The following is a 14,488-nucleotide window of genomic DNA, read 5'->3' on the forward strand; positions in this document are numbered from 1 at the left end:
AAAATGCCTCTCATGCAGCCGACTGCATTTGGTTGGGGATGTGAATGGGGGAAGTACGGGTGCTGCAGAAGTGGTGGGTTCCCAATTAGGATTGGCGAATGTAGCAGGATGGGCACGACAAGCCTGTGTTCGTCTTCTTGGTGGCAGCGGGACACTACTTGTGCTTGCCACCTCGCCAGCTTGAACTGCACTTATGCAGTGCTGGATGTACGACCAGAGTGTACTAGGCCGCTGGTGCTGGCCAGTTCACCAGAAGGAATAGCGGCGCTAGTACTGCTCTGCTCCATACGAGAGCCCTGCGGTTCCTGCACCTCAACAACAGCAGAAGATTTTTGGGGTCTGGTACGCCTGACCTTGGCAGGGACCAAAACTCCGTCGTCAGAGCTATCTGTCATGGAGCCGTTGTCTACAGGATCGTATTCTGAGCCTGAATCTGACAGATGAGTGACTTCCTCTTCACTATCTGTTATGCTCAGAAACGTGTAGGCCTCTTCACTAGTGTACCTTCGATTTGACATTTTGGGCTCTTAATTTAGTGGTACACTAGTGAGACTCACAGGCAAAAAAGCTCCTGACTGTTAGCGACTGTATCAAAACGCGACCAAAAAACTGTTAGCGATCGCAGGGAACCAGGCCTGACTCTGCGAACGCTGCAGTTATGTGTTTAGTGTTTTGTAAGTGACAGTGATCGATCGATATTGCACTTATGTGGGTTGGGCAGGGCCGAGGGGCAAAACGCAGGTGCTAGCAGGTATCTGGGCTGATCCCACTAACACTGCATTTTTGGGAACCCTAAACTGCTGGGGACGCTAGTATAGATCTGATCTGATCAGATCAGATATTGATCCGTTCAGATACTATACCACTAAGGAAGGTGTATGCTGCGTGCGTGGGTGTTAGCGCTACTGGCACTAACCTGACGCTGCCTGGGGCGACGCAGACCCTATCTGACCCTAAAACCTAACTTGTATCACCCACCGAGCGATCAGGGGGTTAAACCTTTATTAGGTAATAAAAGGCGGGTGCCCTGACGCTATAAAAAAAAAACTAACCAGCATCACCTGTAAAAGGTATACGGTGATCACTGGTGAAAGGGTTAACTAGGGGGCAATCAAGGGGTTAAATACTTTACTAGGTAGTATATAGGGGTCCCATACGCTATAGAAAGCTGACGGCGAACCTAAATACTTAACTCCCTAACTAGCGTCACCTGTGACACTAATACAGCAATTGAAAAACGATCGCTTAGTGACACTGGCAACGGGGGGTGATCAAGGGGTTAAACCTTTATTAGGGGTGGTTAGGGGAGTACCCTAGACCTAAAGGGGGCTACCACTAACTGCCATACCACTTATAACTGTCACAAACTGACACCAATGCAATAATCAGTAAAAAAAAAAAAAAAAAAAACTTGCTATTGGTGTCACTGTGACAGGGGGCGCAGGGGGGTGATCGGGGGTGAAAAGTGTGCCTAGTGTGTTTTACTGTTAGTTTAGTGTTTGGTGTACTTACTAGGATGTCTTCTCTCCTCTGCGCCGGAACGAAAAAGACCAACGCGAGGAGAGGTGACATCACTTCTTCTGCCGCTGCCGCTATATTTCAGCAGCAGAGGAAGATTTTCATTTGTTGGGATCGATCGTGAGGGGGTGGCCACGAATGAGTGGCCTCCCCCTCAGCATTGATTGCTCCCCTAACGATGCCGACTGCCTCGGGCACGGGGGCGCCAGGTACGTGATTTTGCCTGCCCGTGCCATTCTGTCGCAGTATATCTGCGTTAGGCGGTCGGCAAGTGGTTAAAGACCAGGCCTCTTTTTCAGACTCTGTGTTTACAAGTTAAAAGCAAGGTTTTTTGCTAGAAAATTACTTAGAATCCCCAAACATTATACATTTTTTTTTCTAACACCCTAGAGAATAAAATGGCGGTCATTGCAATACTTTTTGTCACACCATATTTGCACAGCGGTCTTACAAGCGCACTTTTTTTTTTGAATAAAAAAATAAGACAACAGTAAAGTTAGCCCAACTTTTTTTTGTATATTTTGAAAGATAATGTTACGCCGAGTAAATTGATACCCAATATGTCATGCTTCAAAATTGCGCCCGCTCGTGGAATGGCGTCAAACTTTTACCCTTAAAGATCTCCATAGGCGACGTTTAAAAAATTCTACAGGTTGCATGTTTTGAGTTAGAGGAGAGGTCTGGGGCTAGAATTATTGCTCTAACAATTGCAGCGATACCTCACATGTGTGGTTTGACCACCGTTTTCATATGCGGGCGCTACTCACGAATGTCTGCGCGCCAGCTCATCGGCGCTTTAAAAAATGTTTTTTCTTTTTTTCTTATTTATTTTACTTGATTTTGTTTATTCTTTTCACTGTTTTTTTTTTTTTTTTTTAAATTTGGGTCACTTTTATTCCTATTACAAGGAATCTAAACATCCCTTGTGATAGAAAAAAAGCATGACAGGACCTCTTAAATGTGAGATCTAGGGTCAAAAAGTCTTCAGATCTCATATTTGGACTTAAATGCAATAAAAAAATAAATAAATATACATTTTGTCATTTGAAAAAATAACAGAAAAATGGCCCTCCATACCCAGCCACAGAACGGTCCCGATTGCCTCCGCCGCTGCTGACGGCTCCGGTAAGCACCGGAGGGCACATGAGAGCGACTGGAGGGGGGGGTGGCCCCTCTCCCGCCTCCGATAATGGTGATCTTGCGGCGAATCTGCCGCAGAGACCACCATTATCGTAAACAGGACCGCCGGCTCAAAAGATGGATATCTCGGTTGTGGCAGCAGCTGCTGCCATTACTGAGATATCATCTTTAAACTGCCAACGTGTATGTACAGGAGGCGGTCAGCAAGTGGTTAACGCAAAAAAAAGAAAGTTATTTATTTTACCAGAAAAATTGTGTTTGAAAAACTGCTGCGCAAATACTGTGTGACATAAAAAAAAAAATTGCAAAACGCACCATTTTTTTTCTCTAGGGCCTCTGCTTAAAAAATATGCGTGTGTGTGTGTATATATATATATATTTGTGGTTCGAAGATATTTTCTAGCTAAAAATACTAATTGTCACATGTAAACAAAGTTCCAGAATATGCTTGGTCTTCAAGTGGTTAATGTTTATCAGTAAAAAAAATATTTTTCTCTCTACAGGTAACTAAGAATGAGTGTTACTCTTCGGTTAGAAGGTCTTTCTCACAGAGCAAATTCCTATGATATTCGAAAATTCTTTGTTGGACTGGATGTTCCCCAAGGAGGTGTTCATATCACTGGTGGGCCAGATGGTGAAGCTTTTGTTGATGTTGCAACATGGGACAATGCTTATCAAGCTCTTCAGATGTCAGGCCAACAAATAAGGAATTCCATAATAAAAATTTCAGTTGTCTCCGCAGAAGAAAAGCAGCAAGCTTTGGAAAACTGCAACAAGGTCAAAGATTCTGCACATGGTAGAAATGGTACTGATGATGAGAAAAAAAGCAAAGAAGGCAGAGAAGCTCATTCTCGCTCCACATCGTTATATTTGCGGATAGACATTGGTAATATTGATCTAACTCCGAAAGATATCAGACATTTCTTTGATGGCGTTTCCATTAAGGACATAGTGTTCTCTAAAGATGAAGAGTCACCTGGTAAGGTGATTGTGATAATCATGTTTGGCAACAAAAATGGTGCATTGGAAGGCTATAATAGATACAAGGATAGCAAGATCTTACGCATAGCATGGTCAGATCAAAAAGAGTGGATCAAATATGGTGGAAAACTTGATGAAGACGACTGCATTTCAAGCACATCAGGAAATAGAAAACGAACACGCTCTAGGTCTCCTCGAAAGCGGTCTAGATCTCCAAAAAGGCATTCTAGGTCTGCACGAAGATCGCCTCAAAGGTCTCCACGAAGGCATACTAGGTCTCCACTAAGTTCCTCTAGAACACCCCTAAGCTGTTCTAGATCACCTGCAAGTCAAAATGAAGAAAGGGATTCCACAAACCCTGGGCAGTACCATGTGCAAATGACAAACTTGAGCTACCGTGCTAAAAGAGAGGACATAAAAAAGCTTTTTTCTAACCATGTACGTGATGATCATATTGTCTTTTTGTATGATGAAAGAGGTCACAGAACAAGAAAAGGTTTTGTCACATTCACAAGTAAGGAGCACTTTAGGAAGGCTCTCGCATTAAACAAAGTAATGTTTAAAGGACATAAGTTGTACATATCCTTAATCTCCAAATCCGAAATGCAAAAATTACTTCCAAGCAAAAGGCAAAGTAGTGGTCAAGTTCAAGCATACATTTATCTTAGAAACTTTTCTCCTGATGTCACTAAAAGTGATGTTAAAGAATTCTTTGTGGGCTTTTCTTTGAATGAAGATGATATTTTTCTGCTATTTGACAAAAAAAATACTTGCTGTGGGGATGTGTTGGTAAAATTCTCTTCATTAGAAGAAGCATCCAAGGCTGCAAAACTAGACCGTATAAGCTTCAAGGACAAGCGAATACCAATTAAGGTGGTCTATGATGAGAAGTTAAAGTCTTTCCTGCACTCCAGTGGTTTGCACATGATGTTGACAGATCCAAACGAATGCGTGACTCAAGAAGATGATCCCTCTGAAGATGAGGTTACCCAAGAAAATAATACTTGTAATGATGAACCAATTCCACAAGACATGGATATGCCAGAAGAGGACTGTGCTGTCCAGAAGGATAACCCACCAGAATGTGTTTCTCTGGCAGATGAATAATGTTTTTCAGTGCATTAAAGGGACTAAAGATAAAGTGCTCCCTGAAAAGTGAGCAAACAATACTTACCAACCCCGCTGTCAGCACTGCTGGCCTCTGCTGCATTGATGAGAGATGCCTGCTCAAAGATCTTCAGCATCTGTCACACTTCTTGGTGTGGATGCTTGGTCCCCTGCTGTGCATTGTGGTTTCTTTCACCCCTGCTAGATCCTGTAGTGATATTGAGGACAGTGGAGGAAACCAGAGCCCAGCAGGGAAGGCCAACAGTCCCACGATGGTTAAATGCAGAAGGCTTTCAAGCAAGCATATTTTTAATGTAGCTGTAGGAGAAAGGTATGTATTGTTCGTTTACTTTACAGTGAGCTTCCCCCCCCCCCCCCTTTTTTTTTTATCTTCTGAAAATAGCGACAGAGTCGCTTTAACCAGACTGAATTGTTAAAACATAACAGAAAATGTTTTGGATCGCAATGGAAAGTACTGCAATGGTTCCACAAAATAGCATACTGTATATGTTACCGAGTTGTTACTTTTGTGAAATTTATACATGTTTTCTTTAACATATTTTGAAAATGTTTGAGAGTAACAATATTTGAAAGAACGAGCATTTTCATGCAATGTTCTTTAACATGACAGCAAATTCTCACATTTCCCCCAGCTGTGCCATTATTGTATGATTCAGGGCTCTGTAATCTTTTTCCTGAAATTGTTTTACTGTGTTTTTTTGCCTCCTTGTATTGTCCTCTGTAAGCTCCTAAACTTTTCCTTTTTTACCCCCCATTTCCTTTTGTTTGGAAAGAGCAGTGCACATTAGTTGTGGTCTTCTGTACTGCTTGCTGTATGCGCAATACAAATACCATATTCCTAGTCTTAACTGGGGAGCAAGCAAGAGAGGGTGGCTACGTTTCTACATACCATGGGACCATGGAGAACGAACAGAGCTACCCTTAAACAGGAAGCCAAAGCAGAGCAGCAGAAAAAAACAACAAATTGGATGAGGTGGAGAGCAGTAGAAGGTACTTTTTTGAGTTAAGAATACATAGAATTTTATGTAGAACTTCTTTTTTTTTTTTTTTTTTTTTTTTTTTTTTTTTTAACCAGAGTTTTGTGTCACTTTAACTCTTTTAAACTTTGCTATCTCTAAGATTTTATTTGCTGTGGCGTTCCACCCTGGCTCTGGCAGCTCTGCAGCACATTTTACGTTTTATGCTGCAGTTGTTTCAACTGCTTTTGCTACACAAGTCAAGAGTCTCCATACTTTTCTTGTATTTGCAAAGCCATTGCAGCTGCTGCTGCACTCTATACTTGGAAGCACTTAGTTTTATGGCCATAGCTATGTTTCTTAACTCTTAAAAGTTTTCATAACTTAGATTTCATGTGCTGTGTTGCTCCACCCTTGTTCTGTCAGCTCTTCCGTACGTTTTACTTTTCATCCTACAGCCATTCCAAGTCCCTTAGCTACACAAAGTTAGTGGTCCTAATACCAACTTTGATGGACCTGTGTAAATCCAGATGGAAATGGACTCTGTATAGAAGTACAATGCAGGAAATATGTTCCGGCCTTCCATTGTAATGAAATGTTGATCTTTCATAATAAAACATTCTCACACAGGTGAAATATGGTGTGGCTACACTCATAAAGAGTGTATAAATCTAGGGTCATCTGGTAGCAGATCATCAATTATAAAGCCCGCTGTTTTTATTTTTCTTTATTTTTTACTAAGGGTAGCATTAGTTATATACTCAGATCTATATGAAGACTATGGGTATACCAACTTCCTGGCAACTAGTTAAGAAAATTTTCTCGCCCTTTAATAATAGTAGTTACTGATTCCAAATGTACTGCTCCACCGCCATCAATCAGATTCAAAGTTGCACTTGATAAAAAAAAAATTCTTTAGGGACGTAGGTATTCAGTGACTACTGGCTTATACTGCAGCCTATACGAAGATTTCGACACTGGAAAACAAACTGACCAGCTTGGTATAACCCCTCCTACTCCCCCAGCATGCCTCATTTTTTTGCTAGTGTCCTAAAAGAATTTTATTTTTGCTAGCTAATTTTTTTTTCTTCAAGCAACATGTCTTTACAAGCCACTGAGCTGGTTTTAAACACAGATATCCAGATTGGCAGGTCCTCAGCACTAGCTTTCAATTGCATACCCAGAACCCCCTGGACGAACAGAAGGCTAGCCGAGCAGACGACCTTCTGGCACAGAGCTCTGTGCTTGGCACTTTCCAACCTGAGTGTACAGCTGTGGCGTGCTTTCCAGGTCCAGAACCATGGCACAGTTTAGGTATGACCCTGTCTGTGAAGGCTCACTTTGTAAGTAAGCTTTGTGAGCTGAGCACTAGGAACTCCTTGTTAAGACAGTTGGGTGCCATTTTACTATTCTTGGTTTCTGTTGGTTCACTATAAAATGGATTAACATTAGACGTGTCTCTTTGGAGCTGCCCTGGAGTGGACACCCTCCATAATATTGCTAGTGGATGCAAGAGCCACCCATCTGCCCCAACAAAAGAAGCCTAGGTCTCAGCCTGGGAAGCCCCACTCCTCAGAGACCAACAAGGCCCTTTCCTCCAAAGTAAAGCTTGGCAGTCAGTTTGCCTGCAAACCCTGGACGTCCAAGATACCCAAGTCTTCAGACTAGTCTTCCTCAGTATGAAGGGGGTGCCCATGCTTTCTAAAGTGGAGGGAGGTCTGTTAAGCTTTTGCAGAAAATTGGTCAGCCAGCTCATCGATGCTTGGTTGAGGCAGGTGGTTTTTAGGGCCTACAAGCTTGAATATGGATCTTCGGTTCATGCCTTCCATCCTGCTTGTGGCACAGCATAGATTAGCAGCTCTCCATGCAGTCCTCCTGGTGCAAGGGGTCATAACCCCATTTTCTGTGACAGAATGGCTTTTAAGGGTTCTATACCAATCTGTTTACAGTAAAAATCTAAAAGGGTATCTGCCCTGTCTTGCTTGGATCTCAAGGCTCTAAATGCCCAGGAAAAAAAGCACAGAAATTCTACATGAAATCCACCAGGTCTGTCATAGCCGCCTCTTTATCAGGGAGACTTTCTGGCCTGTGTGGAGATTGAGGATCTGCACTATCAAATCCTTATTTTTCTGGCACATAGGTGGATTCTTTGCTTTGGTTCCCCAGCACCTCCAGTTTGTGGCACTGTCATTAGGCCTAGATCAGCTTCAAGTGTTCACCAAGCAATGACTCTTCAGTTCAGGAGTTAACCTACTCTTCAGTTGTGTATGAGCGTTCTGAGATTGATGGTGGCTTTGAAATGGTCCCATTTACCCAGTTCACTCCAGACCCATACAACTTAATATTCTGTCGTCGTGGAACATGTCAATTAAGCTTCTGGACTGGCCGATTCACCTAAGATCAAGGCCCAGGTAGGTCCTGGCTTGGTGGCTTAGAAATTCGGCTCTCTGACTTGGGACTCTGGCCTGATCAGACTGCTGGCAGGTGTTGCATGGGCCCTTCCAGATCTGTCCCAAGGACCTGTTTACCATTCTTGAAAAATTCACTTTTCATAAGGTCTGTCATCTTACAAGTTAGGCATGCTTTGCTTTGTTCAAGGAGAGAAACTTTCATACTGCAAAATTCTCAGTGGGGTGAGCACTAGCCTTTCTGAAATTTGGTCCTGGATCAACTATTGGCCCGAGTGCCATCCAGGGCCAGATGTCAGTGTTTGCCATTTTATTCTAAAGGCTGTTTGCTTCTCATTCCTTGGTTAAGACCTTCATTCTGGGTTCCTCTTATCTGGCTCCCTGGTAATTCTGTGGAATCTGATAAGTTTTTTTGTTTTTGAGGGGCAGAGAAACCAAAGCCCTTTGAACTTCTCAGGGATATTCCCCTTCAACTGTCACTCACAAGTTGGCTTTGTTTTTTCTCTGTGAGATAAGTGTCTGTGATGGCAGCCTTACCCTGTAAAGAACACTTTCTCATCGAACACAGTGACTAGGTGGTTTTGAGACCTAGAATTTCTTTTCTTGCTAAGGTAGTTTCAGCCTTTCATCTCAGCCAGGTTATCGTTCTTCCTTCCTTCTGTCTGGCACTAGTTCTTTAAAAGTAGATCTCCCTCTATTGCCTGGATGTACTGTGCATGTCTACTGTACAGGCACTGTTTGAATGATGGTGGCAGTATAATCGAACAGTCATTGAAGTCCTGTGTCCCTAAGTGAACTAAAATAAATTAATTTTAGGCCTCTTTTGCATTTATATTGCAACTTCTCAATCACTGGATGTATGCACTGCATTTTTTTAATTCATTCTCTATTTGTCTTGTTCACACCAAAATGCTTGTGTGATGTGCAATGCAGCATGTCTGCATATGAGTTGAGGGAAGCACACAGAACTGCTCTGCATAAAGGAAAAAATCCTGCCCCATCCAGCACATGGTACGGGCGAACCATGATAGAAGGGCTCTGATGAGGGGGACGCTGATGGGAGAGCTCTAAAGACACCAGTTGCAGGAAGCCCTAATGAGGGGGACACTGATGGCGCTGTACTGAAGGAGACACTGATGGGAGCTGGGGGGGGGTGGTTGCTGATAGAGGATAGTGAATTGAATGTAAAAGGGGGTTGTTGAGGACTATGTTGTAAAGGGGTGCTCTGTTGGGAACTAAGATATAAAAAGGAGGCTCTGATCTAAGGGGAGGATCTGATGGGGACTATGATGTATAGGGTGGCTCTGCAATAAACTGTCCAAAATATCCTCTCTACAAAGGACAAGAAAGTAAAGACATAGTATATAGTGTGAATTTGTCCTTAAAAAAAAAATGCACATGAGAAAAAACATGTCAAAGTAAAAAAAATTCACTGAAGCACTCATGAAAATTCATGTGAAATCTGCCTGTTTTTTTTTTTTTTTACATCAGTTGTTCTATATGTATAGTGTGAACAAGCCCCGAGGCTAGGTTCAAACTATTGCAATTTCCCTGTGGTCACATTTGCGCACCTTTTATTTGAATGGGCCATGGGCTGTTGTACTTGCAGAAATGTAGGGAAAAGGTAGAATTTGACACGTTGGTTGGAGCTTACAGGGCTTTCTATTACTGGTAACAGTAAAGGAAGGTTAGTATATGATTCAGGGGGGGGGGGGGGGGGTGTTAAATTTGCACTGAATGAACAATGGAAACCTTCACTTTAAGCTGGGTACACACTTTTTTTCTTTCCATTCAACTAAGTGGACTGAAGAGGGAGCGATCTCTCCCGTAGAGCGGTTTGTGTTTGGACAGGGGGCCCTGCCAGAACACACTGAACAGCCCTCACTGCTATTGGCTGCAAGCACTGATTGGATGCTGGTTTTCTACCATGTTTGTTCAGCTAGGATCTGTACACACGAGCCAAAAGTACTCGGGGGGAAGCCATTCTGTGGCTCTTATCCACATGCATTTTCAGGGAATTGGTTTTTGTTTGTCCACAACTGATTTGGCACAAAAATAGGGGAATGGCTACCTCCTAGCAGTCTTTACAGGTGTCTTTTGTGTTATCCCATAGAAATATTAAAACACGGTTAACACAGAGCTTTTTTCCTCACCGCCAAAAAAAATTATTCTAGTTTAAGGTAAACATTTAGGTGGTCCCACTTTTTTTTAAATGCAAGGACTGCTTTGAAAATAGTGAAATGCAGTTTACATCTACTATCCAAGCATAGACAAGTTTATTATGTATGAACAATTTTTTTTTTTAATTCATAATGATTTGGTTTATTAACACGGTAATAAACCCTATGTGATGCCTGCATTAGTATTTTTTTAGTCTCTTTTCATCTGGGGATCCAGCCAGTAAGTCTGTTGTATTTCAAAAGAACAGAACTATGTTACAAGGATGAGACAAACCATTTACTACTGACAGTGGTACTTAAAAATGAACAGCTTTTTAATGTAAAACCTTTATCCAAAAAGAAAAAAAAAATCAGCTGTACCTGCTTATAAAGTGTTAGCTGGAGTTTAGTGTTTTGTTTATTGTCTCTAAATCTGCTAGTACATCAAACCCTCCCCTCCCCCCAGATTGAAAAAGCTGCTGTCTAAAAGAAGCCCTGTATACCTTCATCCAGAGTGCAAGGTACTCTTAAACTGGATACACACTATACAACTTTTGTTGAATTTCCTTTAGATTTACTTTAACTATGTAGTGCAAGGGCCTGCCTGATTGCATACAAATTGAAAGTGTTCGGGTTTGACCTCCTTTATTATATGGTTTTGAAAAATCTAAAGAAAATTTGTATAGTGTGTATTCAGCTTTAGGTCGGGTTCACATATGTGCGGCAGTGGTTCCCACCATGAGGTCTGTTGCATTCCTGTTAATTTTTGCCTGAATTCCCACCTGAACCGGACCCAAACATGCACAGGACCCTTTGGAATGTGGACCGTGGCCGCCCCGGACATGTATGAACCGGTTCCATTGAGAGACGATCACACTTGCATGTCATGCCAATTGGATACCAGGAAACCGGCATCCAATTTGCACATATGTGAACCCGGACTCATAGGAGGTGTGTTACTGGTCAGATCTCCAGGTGAAAACAGAGGGGGGAAAAAAAAATCTAAAACTAATGCAGCCACCACATCTAATGATTAGTAAGCAGCAATATATCACATTTTTGTTTTTGGGTTTAATACTGATTTTTAGGATGTTGTTAAAAAATGCAAAAATAGCCTGCATTGCGGCCCATGACTAGCCTTTTTAATTTTTAAAGGGATTTGTTCACTAATTTCAGTGTTAGTTATTGGGTATCAATGTTCTACACAAATGCTGAGGAGATTGCTAATACCATCTAAGTCACTTCTGTTCACAGCGTTTCAAGTGGAAGTAAATTGTAGCTTTCACAACATCCTATCACATGCTAGCATGTATGCTGTGAACTTGCAGTATGGATTATATGCAAGAACCCTTGAAAGATGGATAGCATACATCGGGGATATGCAATTAGCGGACCTCCAGCTGTTGCAAAACTACAAGTCTTGCTATGCTTCATGGAACTTGTAGTTCTGCAACAGCTGGAGGTCCGCTAGTTGCATATCTCTGGCATACATTAATAGCTTTTCATCTGTTTTAATCTATTAGTAACTCTTAAGCCGCGTACACACCTGAAATGTTGGATGTGAGCTTGTTGTCGGAAAGTCCATCGAACATTTGCTGTCGGACTTTCAAAAATGTTTGCTGGCAGGTTCTCAAATTTTCTGCCAACAAAACTTTGTTGTTGGAAAGTCCAATCGTGTGTACACAAGTCCGCGAACAAAAGTTCACGCATGCTCGGACTCAAGCAGGAGCCACACTGGCTATTGAACTTTAATGAACAGGATGACAGGCACTGTGTAGACACTGATCAGTCGTAACTTTATGACCACTCACAGGTAATTATGACATTACAATGTCACCTGAAAATGGGTGGGATATATTAGGCAGCAAGTGAACATGTCCCTGAAGTTGACCAACTCCAAAACTGCAGCTCTTGTGGGATGTTCCTGGTTTGCAGTGGTCAGGGCTGACCAAAAGTGGTCCAAGGAAGGAAAACTAGTGACAGGGTCATGGGCGGCAAAGGCTTGTTGCTGCATGTGGGGAACAAAGAATGGTCTGTGTAGTCTGATCCAATAGAAGAGTTTCTGAAGGTTAAACTGCTGAAAAGGGTAATGCTGATTTCCAATCCACAGCCATAAGTACTATAAAGGGCACGTGAGCATCAGAACTAGACCACAGAGCTAAGTAAGAAGGTGACCTGGTCTGATGAATAGCGTTTTCTTTTACAAGATGGCATCAGGATGCATTATGGGAGGAAGGCAAGCTGGCAGGGGCAGTGATTTGTTGCTGATGGCCTGGTACCAAATACCACAGCATACCTTCAGCAGTTTAGAGGAGTCCATGTCTTGATGGGTCAGAGTTCCTTTGGCAGCAAAAGAGGAGCCTACGCAATATTGGGTGGGCATAACATTATGGCTGGTCAGTGTAAAAGATCTCTCAGAAGTTGCTTTATAATGGTCCTACTGTACAGAGATGTAAGGTGTCAATAAGAACCTCCAACGCTCACTGTAATATTTAATGTATTTGTGTCTTTTTTTTTATATAAAATATTGAATCTAATAGCTTTTTAAATTCCTTTTGCTATATTTTGTATTATTTTCTGAATTGCCATAATGGCCCATGACCACCACAGCTGCAAAAGCACATTTGAGGAACTGACAAAAAACTTGGTAAGTCAACATTGTATTAAAGTGTATGTTACCCCTAAAATGTATTATTGCGTAAATGTGTCTAGTAAGGCACATTCGTGTCAGGAAAAAGTCTGCTGTATTTTAAAGTGGTTGTTAAAAAAAAAAAAAAAAAAAACCTGCAATACAAAGTCATAATGAGCATCAATATGCATCGCATACTAGCTCATTATGAAATACTTGCCTTAGATCAAAGCTGTTGAGGCAGTCCCCGCACACCGATGTGACCGGCGACATGTCTCCCGGAGTTATTTCCAGGTTCGCGGGCTCCAGCGCTGTGATTGGCCGGAGCTGCGATGACGTCACTACCACCGGTCACGGCACGGCTACTGAAGAAACATCACGAGCAGAGCCGTTTCTTCAGTGCATATGTGCCAATGACATCGGCACATGTGGATACAGTGGATATCTCCTAAACTGTGCAAGTTTAGGAGATATTCACAATACCTACAGGTAAGCCTTATAATAGGGTTACCTGTAGTGAAAAGTGGTGTAACAGGGTTTACAATCACTTTAATTTATACCTTTGGACATAAATACCTGTTTATCCTGCCAGTCCCTCTTATTTAACCATTTCTGGACCAAGCCTATTTTTGACACCTGTTTTACAAGTTAAAATCCGTATGTTTTGCTAGAAAATTACTTAGAACCCCCAAACATTTTTTGTTTTGTTTTAAGCAGAGACGTTAGAGAATAAAATGGAGATTGTTGCAATATTTTGTCACACTGTATTTGTGCAGTGGTCTTACAAAGGCAATTTTTGGGGGAAAAAATACACTTTTTTGAATTAAAAAATAAGAAAACAGTGTATATATATATATATATATATATATATATATATATATATATATATATATATATATATATATACACACACTCACCAGCCACTTTATTAGCTACACCTGTTCAATTGCTTGGTAACAAAAATTGCTAATCAGCCAATCACATGAAAGCAACTTAATGCATTTAGGCATCTAGACGTGGTTCAGACGACTTGCTGAAGTTTAAACCAAGCATCAGAAAGGTGATTTAAGTGAGTTTGAACGTGGCATGGTTGTTGGTGCCAGACGAACTGGTCTGAATATTTTAAAAACTGCTGATCTACTGGGATTTTCACACACAACCATCTCTAGGGTTTACAGAGAATGGTCTGAAAAAGAGGAAATATCCAGTGAGTGGAAGTTGTGTGGATAAAAATGCCTTGTTGATGTCAGAGGAGAATGGGCAGACTGGTTCAAGATGACAAAGGCAACAGTAACTCAAATAAGCACTTGTTACAACCAAGGTATGCAGAATACCATCTCTGAACGCACAACACATCCAACCTGGAAGCAGATGGACTTCAGCAGCAGAAGACCACCCCAGGTGCCACTCCTGTCAGCTAAGAACAGGAAACTGAGGCTACAATTTGCTCAGGCTCACCAAAATTGGACAAACCGTTGCCTGGTCTGATGAGTCTCAATTTCAGCTGTGACATTCAGATGGTAGGGTCATCAGTTGGCATAAACAACATGAAAGCATGGATCCATCCTG

The 14,488-nt window shown here is 41.8% G+C and overlaps 1 protein-coding gene across 2 annotated transcripts in view; it reads left to right on the plus strand.

The window, feature by feature from the left end:
* The window catches only part of LOC141145355 (RNA-binding protein 12B-B-like), a 40,796-nt gene extending 27,957 nt beyond the window's left edge, over nucleotides 1–12,839 (plus strand). For both annotated transcript variants that reach the window (XM_073631957.1, XM_073631958.1), the window contains one exon: nucleotides 3,162–12,839. In XM_073631957.1, coding sequence (XP_073488058.1) covers nucleotides 3,172–4,746 — 1,575 coding nt within the window. In that variant the 5' untranslated portion in view covers nucleotides 3,162–3,171 and the 3' untranslated portion in view covers nucleotides 4,747–12,839. The remainder of the gene's footprint in view (nucleotides 1–3,161) is intronic.
* Nucleotides 12,840–14,488: the final 1,649 nt, after the last annotated feature.

Source organism: Aquarana catesbeiana, linkage group LG05 (assembly GCF_042186555.1).
Source record: "Aquarana catesbeiana isolate 2022-GZ linkage group LG05, ASM4218655v1, whole genome shotgun sequence".
In the NCBI taxonomy this organism is placed as follows: domain Eukaryota; kingdom Metazoa; phylum Chordata; class Amphibia; order Anura; family Ranidae; genus Aquarana; species Aquarana catesbeiana.